General features: G+C 46.2%; 1 protein-coding gene across 4 annotated transcripts; it reads right to left on the bottom strand.

Annotated features, from left to right (window-relative positions):
- Nucleotides 1-286: 286 nt before the first annotated feature.
- On the bottom strand, nt 287-20075 carry NINJ1 (ninjurin 1). 4 transcript variants are annotated; one of them, XM_071550924.1, is made up of 5 exons: nt 19874-19938; nt 8523-8601; nt 8206-8440; nt 3320-3481; nt 287-672 (listed from the first exon to the last, which is right to left on the bottom strand). In XM_071550924.1, the coding sequence occupies exons 3-4, from the start codon at nt 8432-8434 to the stop codon at nt 3327-3329; spliced, it is 384 nt and encodes a 127-aa protein (XP_071407025.1). In that variant the 5' UTR covers nt 8435-8440; nt 8523-8601; nt 19874-19938; the 3' UTR covers nt 287-672; nt 3320-3326. The 4 variants fall into 4 exon arrangements, with proteins under 4 accessions (XP_071407025.1, XP_071407026.1, XP_071407024.1 ...); XM_071550925.1 differs by having other exon boundaries at nt 8206-8435; nt 19874-19932; XM_071550923.1 differs by lacking the exon at nt 8523-8601 and having other exon boundaries at nt 19874-20075.
- Nucleotides 20076-23341: the final 3266 nt, after the last annotated feature.

Here is a 23341-nt window from a genome sequence, read left to right as displayed (position 1 = left end):
CATAGAAACTACTAACAATTAGGTTATTTGTGTGTCTGTGCATGAAGGACAGGAAGTTTTCAGTGTGTCCAGAGATGAGGAAACAAGGCAACTGAGTACATGTGAGCAAAACTGGACAAAAGAGAGCTGATTGTTTCTGTTTGTCTCATCTTTCCTTTCTCTAGAGTGGAACAGAAAAGGAAAACAAGGCACAGCTCCCTTTGCACACTGCAAAGAAAGCATGGCTGAGCTACAGAGTGCATGGGTTTGGTGCCAGGCTGTGAAATAAAGGACAATATGTCAGAACTGGAGGCCTGAGGTTTCTTACCAAGGTGGAAATGACAAACTGCCACAAAAACCAAAGGCACATAAAAAGTCCTGTGAAGTGCTACCAGATGGTATTTCCTTGTTTAAAGAGCTTATGCCACTTCTCTGCAAGAAAATTAGTTTCTACAGAAGTTGAAATGCCAATATTCCAGAAAAACAGTGTCCTTGGAGCAAAATCAACCTTTTCCTAGATTCCAAACAGTTCAAATATTAACACATGGGAAAATTTTAGGTACACAAAGTTGTTGGGAACTTGGTTGTTGGGAACTTGAGAAAGCTGCTCGGTGTGTCCAGCTCCTTCCAATAATTTTTTCTTCCCCACTGTGTCCAGGTGCAACTGGCATCTAGGAGGAATGCTCCAGGTCTCTGAAATAAACATGTTGAGATGTTAGGGATAGAGGAATTATAGTAAATGACACATTTACTTTAAAGAGGGAATTAAGTTTTCTGTGGAGAAGAGTGCATAGTAGTACAGGTGAAGCCAGGAAATGGTGGCCACCCACTTCTCTCAGGGTTTTGAGAAGACTGTGGCACCAGAGGGAAACCCACTTATTTTCCAAGTTACACTCAGATGACCAGGTGTTTTTAGCAAGGGCAAGGTGTACAAATGAGGAAACAACAGCTGTAATGTTCCCACACAATACAGAACGCTCACTTTTAACAAGTCTGGAGCAAAAAGACACAGGTCCCAGCCACCATGTTTGGCTGTTTCATCAGGAATCTGCATGTGGGAGAGCATGAAGGCAGGAGCCCAGAGCTGCTGGTTCTGTGAAGATGTAAACTGGCTTTCCACACCCTCTGCCTGAGCTTACACAAACCAGCTACTGTTGCCTCTTTATCGAGGCACTGAACTGTGTTTCATGCTCTCAGGACAATCTTAGAGAAGTTACAGCAATGTTTCTCATTTAACCTATCTTTCTAACTAGGAATTTCACAATCTCAGTCATGACTGAGCCACAAACCCCTTTGGGCTGAGTCCTATTGAGAGCAGAAGAACAGCAGAGGAGAAGCTCCAACACAAATGCTCCAACACAAGAGCATCTCCCTGCCAGCATGTGCCAGTTAAGCAGCAAGGCATGGCACAAACCCACTGCTACCTCCCTATGCCCATTTCAGATTCTGGTCTCTGCCTCTGTTCCTGGCTATTGTGTGTGTTTTGCACTGTGAAGGCAGCTAAAATTCCAATAATTCTTCATTCAGCTCTTTGCCAGTGTAATTTTGGGGTTAGTGCTTCAGTACTGCTTTAACTACTGAGATCAACATCCTACCTATAATTATGATAATAGGTAAGACAATCTATGTGCTCTTTGCTGCCAAAATTAAATATATATTTATTTGTTCAGACAATCTATGTGTTCTTTGCTCCCAAAATTAAATATATATTTATTTATTTGTAATGACGATGGCCAGAAAATACAATAAAACCATCCTGTTTCATTGCCAAAATTTCACAGGTTTAGGTTAAAGCAGAAAATTCCACCTACACCTGAAATAAATTAATTTAGTTTTTCATCTTCGTAGTAATTTGTTGCACTGACTTCCCTCTATCTGTTTAGACTGATGATACATTTTGGTCTGACTCCCATTCTTGCTACAGGTTTCTGCTGTGCCACTCATCGACAGATTAGGGGTCTAAAGGCCTTGTGTCTTCTTTTTTGGGAAGAAAGAGTTTCCTCTAGAAGTCAGCACAAACCAATCCTGTTCCATGTAAGCAGCCAATGTACCATGGCCTGCCAGGAAAGTCAGGTAATTCCTTCCTCAGCAGTCTCTGACCCTGGTTTGAGATCGGGGAGACCAAGAGCCAGAGCAGTGTTGGCACACAGACTTAGCAGTGCTGTTTTGAAGGCAGATGTTGACCACAGTGCTTCTTCCTGAGCTACAGGGCTGCAATTTAGGTTTATCTCCTCACAAATTGCTCCTCATAGCTGTGGAATCCCCACAATTTCTATAGTTATCCTTCTGTGTAAGTAAGAACAATGCAACAGCCTTGTTCTGAATGGCCACATGTGAAGTGCCAGTGCTGCCCTCGGGGGCTGAGGCTGCACAGAGCAGAGCAGAGCCCTGTCCTTGGGAGGGCAGAGCAGCCACAGCACCTGCACAGAACTGAGGGCTCCTGCACCTGCAGTGTTGTGTGTCACAACTAACAGCCCTGGTGACTTGGAAACAGATTAAGTGTTCAGTGTTCAGGAGAGAATGGATGCAAACCTCCCTTAAAAGAAGGAGAGGCATTTGGAGAAAGCAAAACATTATTTCCCTTATTGTCTTAGTCAGCAGTGAGGAAAAGGAGTGGCCAAGGCAGGACAACCCTTACACTTCCTATGTGTGACACATGAAAGGGGCCCCTGCCAGAGTGAGATGCCATCAACTTTTGAACTCCACATTCACAAACACACTGCAATAACTGCAATTTCCAGCTGTTCCTGCACCAATCTGCAGTGAACTCAGTTATCTGCAAGGACTAGAACTGTATAGGTAAGCTCGTGGCTGTTTCTAAAGCCATGCCCAGTGTGCCCTGCATCCCTGGGTGCCATGCCCTGCTCCCTGGGGGCCATGCCCAGTGTGCCCTGCATCCCTGGGTGCCATGCCCTGCATCTCTGGGTGCCATGCCCTGCATCCCTGGGTGCCATGTCCTGCATCCCTGGTTGTCATGCCCTGCTCCCTGGGTGCCATGCCCTGCATTCCTGGGTGCCATGCCCTGCATCCCTGGGTGCCATGCCCTACATCCCTGGGTGCCATGCCCTGCTCCCTGGGTGCCATGCCCTGCATTCCTGGGTGCCATGCCCTGCATCCCTGGGTGCCATGTCCTGCATCCCTGGTTGTCATGCCCTGCTCCCTGGGTGCCATGCCCTGCATTCCTGGGTGCCATGCCCTGCATCCCTGGGTGCCATGCCCTGCATTCCTGGGTGCCATGCCCTGCATCCCTGGGTGCCATGCCCTGCTCTCTGGGTGCCATGCCCTGCATCCCTGGGTGCCATGCCCTGCATTCCTGGGGGCACAGGCACACCACACTCACCTGGTACTTATTGCTTTGGTGCTGACTCAGCCATTGGTTTCTGCACTCCGAAGGCAGTGATAAAAATATTCACAACTACTATGATGAATACTAGTCCAGTTGCAAGGTTGTTGAGGAAATCCAGCTTTCCATGTTTTGCAGGGTTGTTAAGGTCATACTTTACTTCAAAGAGAAAGGAGAAAAAAAACATTTAATGATATGTGTATTTCAAAATCCAGAATAAAAGTCTTTATACTGATGTAGTTCAAGAACTTCTCTTATGCTGAGGTATTTGCATCACATTTAAAAGGGAAGTCAGATTCTGCAGTGTCAGTAACAGTGCTAAGGGGAAGCTCTGTAACCACAAGGAGCCCATTAACTTCCAGAAATTAGCAACTAATCTCTGTGGAGGCACATGGAAAGTAATAGATGCACCAACATTCCCAGAAATCTCCTGAGCTCCTGATCTTTTGAAGCCTAGCTTTGTTGCAGACTTTAAGCATTTGAAAATTATTTCAGTCTTGAACACATGAAGTTTGAAGCCCTGACAGGATGAAGTTCAGTTTCCCATAGTTAAAATGCTACAAATCTCTTTACTGCTGCTGGATTTTTTTTGCACTGGTGCCTTTCCCCAGTCTGTACTCCTTTCTGCCCTGCCTCTGTTTTTTGAAAGCAAGGGCTCTCCCTCTGTTAAACAGAGGGAGATGTCAGAGCAGAGTGGCTGCAGCCCTTTCTCAGAGAGCATGAGCTGTGTAAACATCTCCCTTTGCTTCTTGCAGTTGCTCTTTGCTTGAAGTGTTAATGGGAGCGAGGGAGGATCACACAAGAGAGATAGCACTAATTTTGTGTAAATTTTGCTTCCAGGCCTTGTGAAAACATACAAATTAGTTACACTGGGCTGATAATAGGCTTGGTACAGGACAGTGAGAAGTCTGGAGTGCTTGCCTGGCATCTTAGAATCATTAAGGCTGGGAAAGACCTCCAAGATCATCAAGTCCAACCTTCACCCAAACACCACTGTGCCCACTAAAATATCACATGAAAACCCAAGACTTTCCAGTGTCCCTGTTCTCCAGCAGTAAGGGCTCTGCAGCTCAGACCCCCAGCTACATTCTTTGATGCTGGTGGAATGAGTGATGAGGAATTCTAGAGCATGTCCCCAGAATGGCTTTTGTCTATTAAGGCTCCCAGTTCTCAAGTGCACAGATCCCTGGAGTTTGTGTCTGCATGTGCACTACATGTGTGAGAAAGTTTATACCTGACAGGTTTTTTCAGCAACTTAAATACAAGTTAGAGCTCCTTCTGGCAGGCACATGCACAGATGTGCAGTTTATGACTCTACTGCACAAGATAAACTTTGTTATTTGAGTGTAACACAATGACCAACACAGCAGAACTGAAGCACAGAACCAGGACTCCCTTGCTTGTCCAAGCACAATTAAGTGGTGGCAAACACACTGAAGTACTAAAGGTTCACCTGGTGATTAGGAAGTCTAATGCTTGTTTTGGTTTTAAGGAATTCTGGGCACCTGTTCAAACCCTGTTTGCTGAGGCAGTGTAGTCAAATATCACAGGGCAGGCAAAGCAGGGAAGAACAGTGTGGGGGAACTGTCTGAGAACTGTCATGTGTAGGCACGGAATAATTTCAGCTCAGCAGGACTTCAACCTTGAAATGAGTTTGCACATCTGTACAGCATCTGGAGGTACATGGACACTTTCATCCCAACAGGACCTGGAAGGGCTCCAGTACTGCTGTGTGAATGAAGGAGAGTAAATGAAATGGAATAATTCTGAAATATGAAATAAAAGCATTTCAGATGGTTGGTTTAAAAAGGAAAGGTGATAATGGTCTAAGCTGTTATGCAAGTTAAAAGAAATTATGCTGGAAGGCAAACTGACACTTTCAGAGCTGTCCCTTTGACCAAAGGAGGGTCAGAGAAGACAAGTAATGCTTGTCAGTTTAGGAGAGCTCTAAATTTTGAAGTAGAATTGTAGTAATTCTATCTTTGTAATTACAGTACTAAGATGAGGGTGTTTGTGAAAGTGTTCTTAAGAACAGTTATTCTGTATGTATTCTACTATACTGGGATTGGATTACTATGATTTCATGCCACTAAAACTATTTCAAGACATTCTTTGCTTTTCTTCCAAAAAGTTAAGATCACCAAATCACTTTCAAGGACAAGTTTGTTGAACATTTCTCACATTGTTTTGTTAAGGGCTCTTTTGAAGGAGGAAAACCTTTAAATCCCTGGTGGAAACTGTGAGAACTGGCAGCTCCCAGGATAAAACCTCGTCTCAAGGAAAGAAACTGGATGGTGGCACAGACTTTTGTTAGAAATGCTGCTTGCAGAGGCAGCATTTCATGGCTAGGCAGAAAGGCAAACTGTTCTGCAGGCCAAACCTACCAAATACACATTGTGGAAAGCAAGTTCTTGCTCTGCTGCTGTATCTTTGTACCCTCATGTCCAATTTCCTCTCTTCCTATCTTTTGACCACTGCTCCAACAGTGTGTCACCATAAGCCAAGGGCTTTGCCACCCTCAATGTGACAAAGATAAAACTGACAGCATTTAAGCCATTTTGGCAATGTCTTGAAGAAACAAGCATAAAAAAGCCTATACTGAGAAATTACTGCCCCAGAAAAGAGAGGGAACTTGTTTACAGCCTCAAAGTCTGCTGAAACCACCAGGGAGGTGCCTTCAACTGAGGAACATACACATATTGTGCTGATTTTTCCATGACTCTCTTTCCACATCTCCCAGTAGCAACAGGTTGGTTTTTTACCTTTCTGGAATCTCCTCTGAGCCAAGACCTGGATTTTGCTCATACCAAATGCAGGGACAGCTGTATTCTGTCTCTTTTGTAAGACAGGAAAAAGCTACATCAGTTGCATATCAATATTACAAACCATGTGTATCCTGGACCCCCAGGAACTTTATCCTTGAACAGAATATTGTTTTTTTCAGCTGTGACAAAAAAGCAGAACTCTCAGAGACTGACAAGGATGCCAAAGGTGGCACCCATGACTTAGTAAATGCTGCTTTTCATTGACACTGGACTTAAGGTGGGTCATATCATACTCATTAATGTAAAGGGCAAGATTTAAAAAGGTTATGAGAACAAATGGTCACATAACCAGCAGGAGGGATCCACAGCTGCTTCATACAAGTGGAGGTGTCATTTATGTCAGTGAATAATGGGGTTCAACATTTCCTCTGATTTCCACAGGTATCTTTGCCTGACTCTCCAGAGTGATGCTCTGGGGCTTTGGGTGCTGCTAGTTCATGTCACAGGTTTTCAGCAACTCTGCAAAGTGCCACTGGATTGGTTTTGCATTTTGCCTTATAAAAGCATGGGGGGAAATACCACAGCAGGTTGAGATAGCAAAGAGAGGTACTGAAGGTTTGTTTAAGGTCCAAACAGAAAACTCAGATTTCCAGAACAGTGCTGTCTCTTCACTCTCTGTGGAGTTTCAGGTGGGTTTTTTTGGTCATTCTCACTTAGCAAAAACATTGTTTTAGAAATCTGGTCCTAAAGCTACTGACATCAATATTCTGCCTTACACAATAAAGCAGAGGGTACAGAAAATAAGTGTGCTACTAATTTAGCAATACTGACTTAAAATACCTAATTTTTAGTGCTAAATACTGGGTCTTGTGCATTACAGTATTGCACCTGTTAATTCTGAACCTCTGTTTTTGAGGACAACAAAAACACTGCATTGAAATTCTAGCAATGTGAAGGTCTGGAATTCAACAAAGAAGACAGAAAGAAGAGAAGGGGAAGGAAGGGAGCAGGGAACTAATTCTACAGCTGCCTCACTCAGTGTGTCCAAACTAACACCACTCCTATTGGAATTCATTCTCTTGGAGTGATTTCTAGCATGTGTTAAAGGTATCACATCACATTTTTAGGGCAGAAAATAGAAAAGGTTTCCCTAGAAAGTCCCAGGATGCTACTCAGGCTGTATTTTTATATCATGTGTCATTGCACATTTAGGACTGAAGTCACTGTGACTTCATGTGGATAACAGATGCTCTGACAGTGAAATGTTTCTCCAAGGAATTTGTTTTTCTTTTTAAATTTAATTCCACTTTAACATGGATTTGAAAATTAACAATAACAAGTATATTTCTACCACTCCCCACTTAGAGGTTTGGGCTCTCTAGGTGGGGAAATAGTAAATGCAGGCTGATTGCAGAAACACAGCCAAGCTGAACACAACAGGCCACAACAACATGGACATCTCGACTTTCACTTCTGTTTCAGAGTTCCACATTCACAGTAAATTCTGATAATATGACTGATATGGAAGAAACACATTTCAGTCATAGGATTAAGTAACAGGTCTTCTTGCCTTATGAAACTGGGCAGGTTGCATGATCCTGTCTGGCCTCCTCATGTTTCTTTTACAGAATTTCACCACTTTGCTTCTTCCTCAGGCTTTCTGGTAAGAAAAACATTCATACTCTGGGCAAATGAGAAGTTGATTAAAATTGAAGATTACACCTAAAGCTGCCTTTCCTTCCTTTGCTACAATATTTCTACGGTTTCAAGGGAAAAATCTGTATTTTTGCATATTAGGAAAAGTTTCTTCACTTGATAGAGCTGTCAAACATTTGAACAGGCTGCCCAGGGAAGTGGTTATGAATAAAAGATGTGAAGTTGTGGTGTTTATGTTCATGATTTAGTGGTGAACGTGGCAGTGCTGGGTTAACTTGATGATCTTAGGGGTCTTTTCCAACCTAAATGATTCTATGATTGTAACTTTAATCAGTTCTGAGGCAAAGATTTATATTACAAATATAACAGCTTTTATAAAGTAAATGCTGTGTCAATCCACCACCTTATAGGCTTTACCCTGCAAGAAAAAACACGTCAATGGTTCTTGCTGTTGCCACCTACCAAGGAATATGAGCAGCACTCCCACCATGACTTGCAGTGTGAGAGACAGGCTGATGAGGATGATCAGGGGGATGTAGAAGGAGAAGGAAGGCCCCTGCTCCATGACAGCTTTCAGCTGGGAGGCGTTGGCCATCAGCAGGGCGATGTCCAGCATGCTCTCAGCCGCGCTCTTCTTGTTGGCGTAGTGGTTGATGTTGAGGGGCCCATTCCTCTGGAAGAACTGCAGCATTCTGCGCTACAAGGGGACAGAGGCAAGGCTGTTACAGCTCCGAGGGCTGGGGGGGGAGAGGGAGAGACCACTTGGCCCATGCACTGACCTCTGTGGGCACAGGGACAGAGCCAGAGGTACTGAAGTTATTGTCACCACTGTCCTCCAGCTGAGAGGAGAGCAAGAAACTGTTGGTACAGAAGAATCAAAGGTGACCAATTCAGATCTATATAGTCTGTGAGACTGAGAATAATCAAGGCCAGAGCTGCTGGTGTCCAGTAAAGGAGAAATCACTCCCTGGGAGTTCTCAGCAGCTCCCCAGAAGTTTCTCATGAGAACTCCTCAGGTTTCCCACAGCACACTGGAGATGTTCCTGAAAACAGTCAGGATGAGTTCACCAAAACACTGGACTTGTGAGATATGGATTGTAACCAATTAGAGTTTGCAGTTAGATGGTGTGAGGTTCAATTTAGCCAACAGAACGTAGCCTTAACCCCATATAAACCAAGTGCAGTGTGTAATAAATGGTATTCACTTGATCACACTGGTCTGTGTGTGGTGTCCTTATTCCTCTGTGTATTTATTGTTTACTTTAGGAAACAGGCCCTGCCTGCACTGCCCTTTGGCAGGGACACTATTTCCAGCTTACCTATAGCATCAATGTTATTGGGGTCACCCTTCTGGGGTGCTAATGACAGAAGAGCTCAGGCACAGCAGCATCAGAAGGCTTGATCAGAAGGCTTACAACTAAGAGTTTATTTTTATTTTTACAGCTTCACTTTTTATATACTCTTGTATCCAACATGTCATGACACTGTTGGTTAGTCAGTTCACCTGACATACATGGAAAGATCCTACTGGTTACAAGCATATTCTACAGGTGGTTTTCTCTGCTCCTTAAGGGTACATTCATCAGTTAGCTCAGACCTCAGGAGATCCCCACACACCCAGTCACCCCGACACAATATAAACAGTGGGAAAAGCAAAGATTGGAAAAGCTGGAAAGTTTGTATTGAGAAAAAGTTGAGAGGGAAAAACCACTGTAATACAATCCAGCAAGCAACAGATAGTTGTGGCTAATCTACTCCTGAAGGCACACTTAAAAATACAGATACTTATTAAATTCACCTCTCATCACACATCTAAAAAGTCCCTTCATTACTCGTGACTCTTATTTTGAGGACTGATGTAGAAGTTGACCACTGTGTGAGCTTTGCTTGCCCACTTTTCCCTGCTGCTCCTTCCTCCTCCGTGCCATCGTCCAGGGCCATCCAGACACAGATGTTTTTCCACTTAACTATCACATGATCCATGGTTGTCAAGAACTGCCCAGTTACAAGGGAATCTTTTTTCACATCAGCTGTTTTTGGTAAGGGTTTTTTTTCTTTTTTTAAAATTGCTCTGCAAACAAACAGGAAAATAAAAACCAACTGCAGGGCAAACCCAGAGCTAGCTAACCCTGCAGGATGAATAACTGAGTGTTTCCTCATGATGACTCATGTGACCCAACTAGAAATTTGACAACTTGTGGCCCCAAGGTGCCTATTTCTCCATGGATTAGATGTAGCTTAGGGTAGCCAGGTTAGACTCAGCTGCCTGGCTCCATGGGGAAGGAAGAGGAGGTGATTCTGAATCCTGTACTCTCTGAGTAGGTTAGGAACTTCATTCTCTCTGCTCTTGTTCCAGATTTTATTTTCAAAAATAACAGACAAATATATGAAGAGTAAGCTTATTCTAGCTGACTTCTTTAGCCCTGCTTCTTAGAGACCTTTTCACTGGCCAAATGTGTTCCTGCTTGCCAGAACATCCTGTGAGGGAAGTCTGACTTTGAAGGTTCATTCAAAAGCAGAAGGCACCCTCTAATTACTCACCTCACTAAAAACGATCACATTTCCAACTCCAAAGCCAGGCTTGCCACAGTCCAGACCTAAAAGCCTCCTTTTAAATAGGGCAGATATTGATGTACACATTGCCCATTTTTCCAGGGCATTTAAACACCAAACTTGACCTATTTTCACCAGACACGTTGTAATCCACCACAAACCTAAACACTTGACTGAGTGTAAACTGTCAGGGGGCAGCAGCAAATGCTTTTCTGCTGCAAAGAGAAGCAGCCACGTAATTGCAGCTCCACGCAGAGACCTCCTCCCTGAGACCAAACTCCCGGGAAGAAAATGGCTCTGATGGATATCAACTTCAGGCAGGAAGAACTCGATAATCATTTGGTTTTGTCTAAATCCCACAATGCAAAAGTGCAATTTGGCTGGGAATCTGTCCCACATTTGTCACCCTTTTTTCTCCTCAAGAAGAGCTTCCTATTTTCATCCCCTGCCCCATTACACCACTGCAGGATCTGGATGCTTCAGAAAAAAGACCGTAATTCCTGCATACCATCCACCAGAAGCACTAAACCAGGTGCAGATGGTCAAGTTTCCCTTAGGGAAAGAAAGCAGCATTGAATATAGGCTGGCAGTACTCAGGAGAAGAATCCAGACTAACATTTTTCACTGTTCATTGTGCAGTAAAAAGCCAAGCACACACATTTTGCTCTTGGCTGCCTGATGCAGCAGTGTCAGAGGGGATAGGGAACTACCTGTGTAAAAGCAGAATTCAAGTTCTGGGCAGGAATTATAAGAAACTGTTCTCAGTACACTGTAGAAGCAATTTCTGTTTTGTCAAAAGCTTGTAATTAGAGGAGCTTTTTCCCACATCTAGGAACTAATTAACTCCTTCTTCCTGAAAATGCTGTCTCTGAAATCCATGTAGGGTCTGTGAGGCTGCAGTGTGTAACGCGGGCACAAACCACCAGAGCAGCTGGGAGTGAGTTCCTAACCCCGATGGAAGGGGACTGCAGGGAAAACATGATGACAGGTTTCTTTGTTTTCACCCCAAGTAGGAATGGAAACACATTTGACACAGATTTTTTAATTATACAAGAGAGTAAATAGTCGGGGTGACACTTCCCTTTCTGCTACATCTGTGACTCCAGTTTGTACATAAACAACAGAACACAATCTTCTCTTTCCCCTGGGGAAATGCACTGCTGCACTTCGAGGACCTTGCTGTTTGCTCATTTTCTGTGTGGCAGAAACAGGAGGCTCCAGTGTTTGAACTGAGGGGGAAGCAAATGGTCTGAGTCACTTCTGGCTCCAGTAAATGGAGACTTTTCAAAGTAGGGAGATGCTAAGGCAAACTGAGTTGAAACTTCTTCCTGGAATGACAACTTAGCTGTGTTTAGATTCTAAAAAATGGCATTTAAGAGGCTTGTAGCTGCCATTCCTGAAAGCTGAGCAGTTCAACATCAGAACCAGGCACATGGAGAAGTGAATCATAGAATCATAGAATCGATTGGGTTGGAAAAGACCTCTGAGATCATCAAGTCCAACCCTTGGTCCAACTCCACTCCCTTTACCAGATCATGGCACTCAGTTCCACGGCCAATCTGCATTTAAAAATCTCTAGGGATGGTGAATCCACCCTGTCTCTGGGCAGCCCATTCCAATGCCTGAGCACTCTCTCTGGAAAGAATTTTTTTCTGCTCTCCAACTTCAATTTCCCCTGGCAGAGCTTGAGCCCATCGTGCCCCCTTGTCCTATTGCTGAGTGCCTGGGAGAAGAGACCAACCCCCACCTGGCCAGAACTTCCCTTCAGGCAGTTCTAGACAGTGCTGAGGTCACCTCTGAGCCTCCTCTTCTCCAGGCTAAACACCCCCAGCTCCCTCAGCCTCTCCCCACAGCACTTGTGCTCCAGTCCCTTCTCCAGCCTCGTTGCTCTTCTCTGGCCCCGCTCCAGCACCTCAATATCCTTTCTGAACTGAGGGGCCCAGAACTGAACACAACACTCAAGGTGTGGCCTCCCCAAGGCAGAGTCCAGGGGAAGGGTCACTGCCCTGAGCCTGCTGGCCACGCTAGTTTTGATCCAGGCCAGGATCCCATTGGCCTTCTTGGCCACCTGGGCACACAGTTGGCTTCTGTTGAGCTTCCTGTCCCTCAGTCCCCCCAGGTCCCTTTCTGCCTGGCTACTCTCCAGCCACTCTGTGCCCAGCCTGGAGCGCTGCAGGGTGTTGGTGTGGCCAAAGTGCAGGACCCGGCACTTTTGGGGATGTCAAAGATTTTTCTCAGCCTGTGATCTTCCCTTCCCCAGGAAAAAGGACCTGTAATCATGAAAGCCCAAGAAACAACCACCTCCTGACTCATGCTGAAAAACCAACAAAAACCCCCAAAATCCTGAAATTAGCCTTGCCTTCTGGGAGCAAGCTGAAGACCATCGCCAAAGAATTGAAACTCATGCAGTCTGCACTCCAGTGGCAATTTCTGAGATCAGACTATGTGTTAACAGCAATATCCAGACAGGCAATGAAAAAGAGTTGTTGCCTTAACCTCGGGATAATGACAGTTGTGCACAACAGAAATTATACGGGACCTTTGTTATGTGGCTTCCTGCTTGCAGGGAGATTTCAAACATGCAGCAACACGTGCAGTCCACAGCACCAAACACCACTCACAGGCTGTGAAAGTGGAATGTCTGGAGATTCCCCAGGATGCAGGGGAAGGAGGAGAGGGAGAGTGCAATGCCTGGAGATAACCCAGGATGGAGGTGAAGGAGGAGAGGGAGAGTGCAATGCCTGGAGATAACCCAGGATGGAGGTGAAGGAGGAGAGGGAGAGTAGAATGCCTGGAGATTCCCCAGGATGCAGGTGAAGGAGAAGAGGGAGAGTGCAATGCCTGGAGATACCCCAGGATGCAGGGCAAGGAGAAGAGGGAGAGTGGAATGCCTGGAGATACCCCAGGACGGAGGTGAAGGAGAGGGAGAGTGGAATGCCTGGAGATTTCCCAGCATGCAGGTGAAGGAGAGTGGAATGCCTGGAGATCCCCCAGAATGAAGATGAAGGAGAGGGAGAGTGGAATGCCTGGAGATACCCCAGGATGGAGGTGAAGGAGGAGAGGAAGAGTGGAATGCCTGGAGATTCCCCAGCATGCAGGGGAAGGAGGGCATTCCCTGCAGGTGTCTCTTGGCAAAAGAGCAGCACCAGCTCCACGTGACCTGCTTCAGCCTCCTTGTAACCAAACCACCTCATCACACCCATTCCATGTGCAAATTGCCTGGTACAGCCGAGCTGAGCCCCTCAGGTGGAGTCTCCAGAGGGCTCTGAGCACACCCAGAGGCAGAGAGCAGAGAGGCCCGAGCAGCTGGCACTGCCCTCCCGCAGTCCCAGCCTGCCCTCAGGGCCCCATCACCCACCAACCCCCGGTGCTGGTCCGTGCACAGCCAGACCGAGGGCAGCAGTGAAAATCCTCCCTCTCGTGCTCTGCCTGTGCCTGAAGAATTCCCTGGAAGAGCTTATTTTCCCACTGACACTGTGCCGTCCCCACAGACTGTCCCCCTCTGGGACTCCTCACAGAGGTGGCTCTGTCTGCTTGTCAGGGGCACTGCACCCTGCAAGGACAAAGCTGTGATGCCCCAGCAGAACCTGGCACTTTTTTGGGTCTGTAAGATCAAACTTTCCCTCTAAGGCTGCAGGTATTGGGTTTACTGTCCCACTGTGTTGGCACAGACTTTGCCAATGCTTTGCTTCTCTCCCCATTTCAACAGTACACCCAAAAGGACTGAGCCTGTTCAAAATACAGAAAGGATTTGTTACGTTTATTTAAAAATAAACAAAAGTGGCTCTGAGGTAAATGTTTTTAAACACTGAGTTTCATAAATCAGGGCTATGACCCACCTGGTGATTCAACAGGAAGGAAACAGCACTGAAAAAGGCAATGTTTGAAAACAAATAATGAAGTATCTTTGATAAATACACTAACTGGTTATAGTAGGGATTACAGCATTGAATCGTTACTTGGGACAAAATTTAAACAGTTGTTTGCTCAGCAGAGTCTTTATCAAACACTGGTGACTGCTGAAGTGGTCAAACGTGCTGAAAGTCTGACAAAAAACCCCCAAAAACATAAGAAAGGCCCAAAAGTTACTTTTTTTTCCTCCCTTACCAAACCTGAGCTTCCCAAAATGTACCTTTTATTTTGTCCAGAGAAGACAAGGTGGGGTTTTGGACCTGCCAAGTCTTCTGTAATACACAAATTAAAAAAACCACTAGAGAAAATGACACTTATTTTGCATTTGTATTTAGAGTTTATGTTTGTTTCTGCCACTTTACCCTGTGAATGCAGAAGGGAAGAAAGCATTTGGATTTTGTGTACAAGGTTTTAGGATTCATTCCTTCTCTTCTGGCACATTCCTGGGTAATTCACTCAGCTTCTTAAATGTTCTACCACATACGAGATCCCTTAAAGAAACTGCTTTAAGGAAATCTTTAAAAAAAAACACCAAAAAAACAAAACAAAAACTAAACACCCACAAAAACTGCAAAAGGCAAATATCACCTGAACCAACAGGACCTAGAAATTGCAGGTTGAGTCAGATCTGTTACAGACACTGAGTGTCCTGTTCTCATACTGAAGTTAACAGACACTTGCACTACTGTTTTCTTCTTAAATCTCACAAGTGAAGCAGTATAAGGTGAAGAATGAGTCCTTAGAACCACAGCCTGCAAAGTGTAAGCCCCAAGTCCAACCTGGGCTGCTTTAATTTCACTTTGCAATTTGTAATTGTAGCTACTTCAGATCAGCTGGGGCTGCAGGACCCAGAGCTCAATACGTTTGGTGTGTCAGGCCCAGAGTCTCACGTCTGGGTTCTGAAAACACACAAATACTTATTTCAGTATGAGTTCAGTGAAGCACTCACTGCTCCCATGGCGTTCTAACCTTCAACCCTCTGCCAGAGAATGTCTTTATTAAATTCAGGAGTCACAGTTTTGTATGGGATAATTGAGGAAATACTGCTGATTATTAATTTTATATTCCAAACAAGGTTCCCAGAAACTTTGCTTCAGATTAATAACAGCTTCCTTAAGCTGTCAGAAAGTTCTCTGCCTTCAGTTACACCTGGTCTTGAGCAGAGTTTACGTTTACTCTGGAACACAGTCCACATTGCCTTCGGCTTGCTAGAACCCTTCCTGCAGTTTTCTTTCTCTTTTGGGTTAGAGATTACTGCAATTTTATGGGCAAACGATTCAAGCTGAGACTGGACCAGCATGATCTCGGGGTTTGGAATGCCACGGAGAAAACTTCCTGGAAATCTCGTGTTTAGGATCAAGCCTGACTTTTAAAACAATGGAAACTTGCTACGTGCACAGAGCTAATGCTGAGCTCTTCTGACCTTACTCTTTCCTGTGTTTTGCAACAGTTTTCCCAAGCAGAACTGTTAAAAAGATGCTAAAAGGCCCTTTGGTTTCACAATGTGCTAAGGTCTTAAAGTATTCATCTTTCAGAAAAATACCACATGGCAAAGTGTCCCAGATCCCTGAGTGGAAATTTCAGGTGCAGAAAAAATTCCAGTTCAATCAAAAAAGAGAAGGATCAGACATAAAAGGAGTAATACAGGACTAAAACAGAACACAATTTCAGAACTTTTATTTTTTTCTCAGATCAACCCTGAAGTTACAGAATTAAACTAGAAACTTTACACTAATATTTAATAATGCTCACGAATGTGGAATTTCTGTCCACATCTCCATCACCTACACACTGAAACTGCAAAGTGGCAGCACAAAAGTCAGACTTCCCCTCCACCTCAGAGATGTTGCTGATCTAAAAAACCCAGGCAAAGTATTCATAGAATCACAGAATTAATTGGGTTGGAAAAGACTTCCGAGATCATCAAGTCCAACCCTTGGTCCAACTCCACTCCCTTTACCATATCATGGCACTCAGTGCCACAGCCAAGATCAGTTTAAAAACCTCCAGGGATGGGGAATCCACCCCCTCTCTGGGCAGCCCATTCCAATGCCTGAGCACTCTCTCTGGAAAGAATTTTTTTCTGCTCTCCAACTTCAATTTCCCCTGGCAGAGCTTGAGCCCATCGTGCCCCCTTGTCCTATTGCTGAGTGCCTGGGAGAAGAGACCAACCCCCACCTGGCCAGAACTTCCCTTCAGGTAGTTCTAGACAGTGCTGAGGTCACCTCTAAGCCTCCTCTTCTCCAGGCTAAACACCCCCAGCTCCCTCAGCCTCTCCCCACAGCACTTGTGCTCCAGTCCCTTCTCCAGCCTCGTTGCTCTTCTCTGGCCCCGCTCCAGGCCCTCAATCTCTTTCCTGAACTGAGGGGCCCAGAACTGAACACAACACTCAAGGTGTGGCCTCCCCAAGGCAGAGTCCAGGGGAAGGGTCACTGCCCTGGTCCTGCTGGCCATGCTAGTTTTGATCCAGGCCAGGATCCCATTGGCCTTCTTGGCCACCTGGGCACACTGTTGGCTCCTGTTGAGCTTCCTGTCACTCAGTCCCCCCAGGTCCCTTTCTGCCTGGCTGCTCTCCACCCACTCTGTGCCCAGCCTGGAGCACTGCAGGGGGTTGTTTCTACAAAGAAAAGAAATATTCTCCCCCCAAAAATATTTTAAGCTGGATCAGTCATGTAGTGGATGATGAGATGCTTTGTACACCTCCTCAGAAGATATTTCATGGTTTTCTTTCCATCAATAAAACATTAGATCACTCGTTCAGCTTAGCACTGACTCAGAGAGAAAAACCCTCCCTCAGGCTCTGGACTGAATCATCAGTTCCATTTCCCATGCGAATTCCATTTAGAGGAAAGATGTCCATCCAACAGTAACCAGTTCATGAGATTTTTGCAATCACATCTTTGTTGGTGTGGGTGCAGGCAAATTAAAAAAAAAAAAAAAGGGAAAACTCAGCCAGTGTTCACATGTCACAGACATCATGATTTTCCAGCAGCTTCAAAACTCTGTGCTTAAGAAGAGTCACTTTCTATACAAACAGAAAATGTAAATATGACTACAGGAATTAAAAAAGGTGATCCCTGAGAGCTAAAAAAGTTAATATTAAGAAAGGGTAAAGTACAGTCTGCTGAGGGTAGAGCTCTGTTTTCCTAAAGTTGTACTGGTTCCAGGATCCAGTTAGAATATTTCTCATTAGTACTCATTAAATGACTGAAATATAATTAGCACAACTCATGACTATCTTTGTGAAATGAAGGAGTAGCTTAAACTTCTTCACACAGCTATTTAAATAAAAGTTTGTTCCTGTATGATTTTTTTCTGCCTTGCATTATTACTGCTCATTCCAGTAACTGGGTTTTACAACACTATTTCTCCCAGCTGGGCTCTGGGCTGCCCATTTTGTGTGGTTAAAGCACTGTTTGTTCACTCAAGCTACTTAAAAACAGCCAAACAAAAACTTGTCACCAATAGCATCAATATTTGGAGTGTATCAAATGCTCCAAATTGAATTTGATATGACTAATAACACGTCTTTTCAGCCTATATGCAGTAAAATACTTTCAAGTTCTTACAGGTTGGTTATTTGAAGAACAATGCCAAGAAACTGCCATGTCCCAAATTACTTCTGAATTAATACATTTTTAGGAAGGACATGATTAAAACTGTTCATTTCTACTATCCAATTCTTATTCCCCTTTTTCATAGCTCTTCTTTAAGTCCTTCATCAAGAATGTCCTGTTACCTTGGAAATACTAAACTAGACTTTACAATACGGACCGTGACAGTAACCAGAGGGAGATGAAAATACAGTTACAGTCTGTATTTGTATGAACAGGTCCCTTGCAGAAGAGCCCAGACACTCCTGCCAGTTGTAACCACCCACCTCAGTCAGGGAGGTGTGCCAGGCCAGCCCAGTCTCAGAACCAAGGCATTTCTTGACAGCTGCTAAAGCATTTATCCAAATTAATGATGGAGTCAACATAAACCACATCAAACCACTGTGTGACCACTCACTCAGAACTACAGAGGGTTAAACTGGAGTTTTGTAATAATTTGTGTGCTTTAATTGCTCAGAAGGTAAGACAACTAAACCTGCATTGCATGTCAGCTCTTCTGTAGTGGTTTGTGGTGAAGATGCACAGGAGTGCTTTGAAGAGAAGACAAGTGCTGGGATGGGCAAGGAGCAAACCAGGGTGCTCGTGACCATTCCTAAAAGCAGACACACACATTTTTCACTTGATTTGAAAATTTAGGAGCCTGAAGATGGTCTTCTCCAGGTTTAGTTGGCTGCTGAGCTTGGGGGTTCTTTAGTTTGTGTGAATTGTGAACTTTGGCAGATTTTTCAAGGTATCTCCTATTCACAGATTGCTGTTTGAAATCTGTCCCCATCTGTTTTACCTTGCATGTACTTTGAGTGTCTGTGTGACAAAACAAAAATACTTTCTATAAAGTTCTCTGAAGAGCCACTGTATAACTTTAAAACAATATAATACCATATCTCATTGCTTATTCTTTATATGGCACTCACAGAGAACTTGAGTTTTGATGGGAAAGGTGCAACAAAATGATGGTTGCTTGAAACTGAAGGTGAAGTAAAACAGGAAAGTTTCAAAAAAATTCTTGGAGCAGACCATACTGAAAGAAAATCCCCATCACGAGTACTTGTGATGTAATCACAACACTGGGTGATGAAAATGAGGGAACTGCTGAGAGGTCAAAGGCTGAGAGGAAACCACTCCAGGCCAGCGGTTTGACCTATGTGTCCCAGCCTTGACTCACTTTGGACAGCATTTCCAGGATTTGTTAAAACCAGATTATTATTTTTCTTGGTATGATATTCATGACCTCAAGGGGTTGTCAAGGAGGGAGGGAGGAAGGACAGATGTGCTACACAACGAGCCCACTCTGTGACCACAGAGTCTCACCAGTGACACAGGTGGTTTAGTACAATGGTTTCTATGAGGCAGAGCCTTAAGTTGAAATAAGAGCTGCCTTTAGAGTTTAGTCCTTTCCTAAACAAGATAAAAGATGCTCTTTTACCAGCCGGGTTTTCCAGATAAGCAGCATGCTCAGCAATCATTGTTTATACACAAACGCAATATGAGATGAGTGCTTTCCCCCGAGAATCCCTGCTCATGTTTTCACCACATGAATTACTGTACAGAAAATCAACTACTCAAGCCCAACCCCTTCAATAATTCCTCCTCCTTCTGCAATTGCTTATTCTTGTCTGGATATTCCTGAGTAACTTTCACTGTCCTCTGGGTGGACAAGCCCCTCCAGGTGTGGTGAGCTCCAGGTGGATTCCCGGGAGGGGAGGACACCTGGGACCGAGGGGGAGCGCACCCGGGACCGAGGGGAGGACACCTGACACCGAGGGAGCCCCGGAGCGGGGGCTGTGTCCGCCAGGCCCGGGGGGCGGTTCTGCTGGGCCCTGCCTTGACAGGCGGCCCCGAGTAGCGGCCTCTCCCCACACACAGCGCCGACTCCGTGGCTGGAGGGGCAAACCCGGGAAACACCGCCGGCCGCGGGGCCCTCACGGGCGGGCACGGCCCCGGAGCCTCACGCTGCGCTCCAGACCCTGCCCTCAGCCTCAGCCTCAGCCCCAGCCCCAGCCCCAGCCCCGGCCCCGGCCCCGGCCCCGGCCCCAGCCTCCCCTCAGCCTCACCCGCTCGGCTGCCCCCTGCTCGGCGCCCTCGGCCCGCCCGTTCAGCTCGTGTGTCTCGCTGCCGGAGTCCATTGCGGCCCGGCGCGGCCCAGCCCGGCTGCGCACACCGAGCTCCCCGCGGGGTAACGGCTGTGCCGGGGCTGAACCTGAACCTGCCTCCTGCCTCCCGCACCGCACCCGGGGCGGGGCCGCCGCCTCTCCCTCCCTCCGGCCCGCCCCTTTCCGCCTTCTCTTTCCCTCCTTCTCTTTCCCTCCTTCTCTTTCCCGCCTTCTCTTTCCCTCCCTCCCCCTCCTTCCCCCTCCCTCCCCCTCCCTCCTCCTCCCTCCCCCTTCCTCCCCCTCCCTCCTCCTTCCTCCCTCCTCCCTCCTCCTCCCTCCCCCTTCCTCCCTCTCCCTCCCCCTCCCTCCCCCTCCCTCCTCCTCCCTCCTTCCCCCTCCCTCCCCCTCCCTCCTCCTTCCTCCCCCTCCCTCCCCCTCCCTCCTCCTTCCTCCCTCTCCCTCCCCCTCCCTCCCCCTCCCTCCTCCTCCCTCCTCCTCCCTCCTTTCCCCACCAACCCCCACCCTCCCTCCCTCCCTCGTGCCCTCCCCCCGTCCCTCCTTCCCTCCCCTTCTCTCCTTCCTTCTTTCCCTCCCTCCCTTCTCTCTTTCCTTCCCTCCCCTCTCTCCTTCCCCTTTTCCTTCCCCTTCTCTCCTCTCCCCTCCATCCCCTCTCTCCTTTCCTCCTTTCCCTCTTTCTCTCCCTTCTCGCCTCCTTCTCTCCCTTCCTCTCCCCTCCTCTGCCTTCCCTTGCCCTCCCTTCCCCTCCCCTCCCCTCCTTTCCCCTCCCTCTTACCCTCCTCTCCCCTTCCTCTTACCCTCCCCTCTCCTTCCTTCCTTCCTTCCTTCCTTCCTTCCTTCCTTCCTTCCTTCCTTCCTTCCTTCCTTCCTTCCTTCCTTCCTTCCTTCCTTCCTTCCTTCCTTCCTTCCTTCCTCCCTTCCTCCCTTCCTCCCTTCCTCCCTTCCTCCCTTCCTCCCTTCCTCCCTTCCTCCCTTCCTCCCTTCCTCCCTTCCTCCCTTCCTCCCCTCCCCTCCCCTCCCCTCCCCTCCCCTCCCCTCCCCTCCCCTCCCCTCCCCTTCCCTCCCCTTCCCTCCCCTTCCCTCCCCTTCCCTCCCCTCCCCTTCCCTCCCCTTCCCTCCCCTTCCCTCCCTCCTTTCCCTCCCTCCCCTCTCTCCTTCCCTCCCTTTCTCTCCCCTCCCCTCCATTCCTTCTCTCCTTTCCCTCCTTCCCTCCCCTACTCTCCCTTCTCCTCCCCTGCCCTCCCTCTTTCCCTTCTTCTCTCCCCTCCCTTCTCTTGTCTCTCCTGCCTCTTGCCCTCCCCTCCCTCCTACCTCCCTCCTTCCCTTACTCCCTCCCCTTCTCTCCCTCCCTCCTTCCCTCTCCCTTCCCCTCCCCTTCCCTTCCCTCCTTCCCTCCCTTTCTCTCCCTCTTCCCCTCCCTTTCTCTCCCTCTTCCCCTCCCTTTCTCTCCCTCTTCCCCTCCCTTTCTCTCCCTCTTCCCCTCCCTTTCTCTCCCTCTTCCCCTCCCTTTCTCTCCCTTTCTCTCCCTTTCCTTCCCCTCCCCTCCTCTCCTCCCCTCCCCTCCCCGTCCCCCCTCGCTGCGGGCGGGTCTCTGTCCCCCCAGGGGAAGGCTCTGCAGCCCCAGACCCCGCACGGTCCGAGGCTTCTGTTCCCACCTGTTCAGTGACAAAGGTTGCACATGAAACCAACACACAGGTTCGATGGTGATGGGACACCAGAGGAACACTTGGATGCTTAGAAATAACTGGCAATGAGAACTATAATGTAACCATAAAGTATGAAACAGCACAAAATCACTTAAATTACAGTTTAAATTTTATTGTTACACACAAACCTTCCACCAATTAATTTAACAGTGTTCAGAGTGAAAAAAATAAATGTAAAAATTGTGACTTACATGGCCACATGTGATCTGAAAGCATGAACTGCTCCTCTGCCCCAAAAATATTCCTGAGTAGTTGTTCAATGAGCCACTTCCTATGTGTGGTGTGCAAGTGTATTCCCCAGGTTAACTCCTTCAAAATCCACTAGTTAGTAATTGCTTTTCTCATCCTCTAAAGAGAATTAAAGGATATTTTATTTACAGAATGCAAATAAACACATAGAACATAAATAAACATACAGAATGTAAATATATATAAATATAATATGATTTAAAAAAAAAAAACACATTTAAAAAACGAAAATGCAGACTGAGGCTTGAGGACTGTGACACATCAAATAAATATATCCCCCATAAACCATAACCCTGCAGCTGAGCTCACCTCTGACACACAGTAAAACTGAGCAGGTAGAAGAGTGGAATTGTGGCAACCACCTTAAAATTTTATGAGTCTCTGTTTAGTCCTTTGGAGTTTCTCCAGTGGGGTTTAATGGAAATTCCTGTTCACCTCGACATTAAACTGCACTGACTTCTCACAGCTGATTTCTGTTTGGGGGTTCGCAGTGGGTTTTTGCTAAAGCAAACTTAATTGGTGACTGAAGTAATTTGAGTCCGTGCAAAAGCATGTGGACAATCAGATGTGGCAAAGTAAAAATTAAGCACGTGTTGGGCTTCTGTTTTTCATGCTAAAGGGCACTGGAGATTTCATTTCAGTGTTCTCACCACTGTGCTGAACTCCTCATTGATGTTCTTCACACAAAGTCCCCCTGACACAGTGTGCACTCACAAGTTATTGCCTCCACAAGTGGCACAGCAAACATTTGTTTAATTAGACTTCCAGGAAATCCTCATCTATCTTGATTCCTTGTCTGCCTCTTCAGTGCAGTGAGCTGGAAAACAATGATTGGAGAGGAATGAAGTTTGTTATTATCATCCTTAGAAAATGGAACAATGTATTATGAGAGCAAGGATATCTGTGTGTGTGTAAAACCACCCTGTTGTCAGTTCTCACCAAGCCCAAGGCTTGAGAAAGCAAATTGCTCCCCGTAATTTTTGGATTTGTGGTAGGTGAGTTTCAGAAATTCACTCAGTGAGGCCAGCCCTTATCAGACAGAGTATCTGCTCAGTTAACAGTCATTAAGTATGCTTGGACCATAATTGCTGCTGTGTTTGGATCCCCAGACAGCCTGATCAGAGCCCTCTCTGGTTGCAAGCATCCAGTGACATTTCCAGAACACTAATCAAAGTGAAATTATTCTGCCCTTAGTCCTAAAAACAAGAGATCTGCTCTCTGTAGGTGACACTTAGGAATAGTGTTGAGTTATTCCCTCTCTGTGCTAACTCACTTTGTGCTGCACAGTCACGTGCCAAAAAGACCTGAGAGAGCAGGACCTGTTGTTAATCCCGTGGGAAGTGGGTGTAATTTTAGTGGAATTGGGAAACAGCTTAGTCCAAGCTTGTGGCCTGTGAGCCAAGATTCACATATAGTCTGAAACAGTCAGTTCACTGTTGTAACTTTATATTGCTGC

The sequence above is a fragment of the Pithys albifrons genome, chromosome 3 (assembly GCF_047495875.1).
Source record: "Pithys albifrons albifrons isolate INPA30051 chromosome 3, PitAlb_v1, whole genome shotgun sequence".
Taxonomy (NCBI): domain Eukaryota; kingdom Metazoa; phylum Chordata; class Aves; order Passeriformes; family Thamnophilidae; genus Pithys; species Pithys albifrons.
The sequence above is the reverse complement of the archived record's forward strand: the minus strand, read 5'-3'. Positions and strand labels throughout refer to the sequence as shown.

Coding starts and splice junctions, on each gene's coding strand:
- NINJ1 (XM_071550923.1), bottom strand. CDS start 19,945: ATGGACTCCGGCAGCGAGACACACGAGCTGAACGGGCGGGCCGAGGGC. Junction 8,441..19,873: donor AGCAGGGGGCAGCCGAGCGG/GTGAGGCTGAGG, acceptor GTCCCCTTGTAG/CGCAGAATGCTGCAGTTCTT. Junction 3,482..8,205: donor AGTGCTGCTCATATTCCTTG/GTAGGTGGCAAC, acceptor TTCTCTTTGAAG/TAAAGTATGACCTTAACAAC.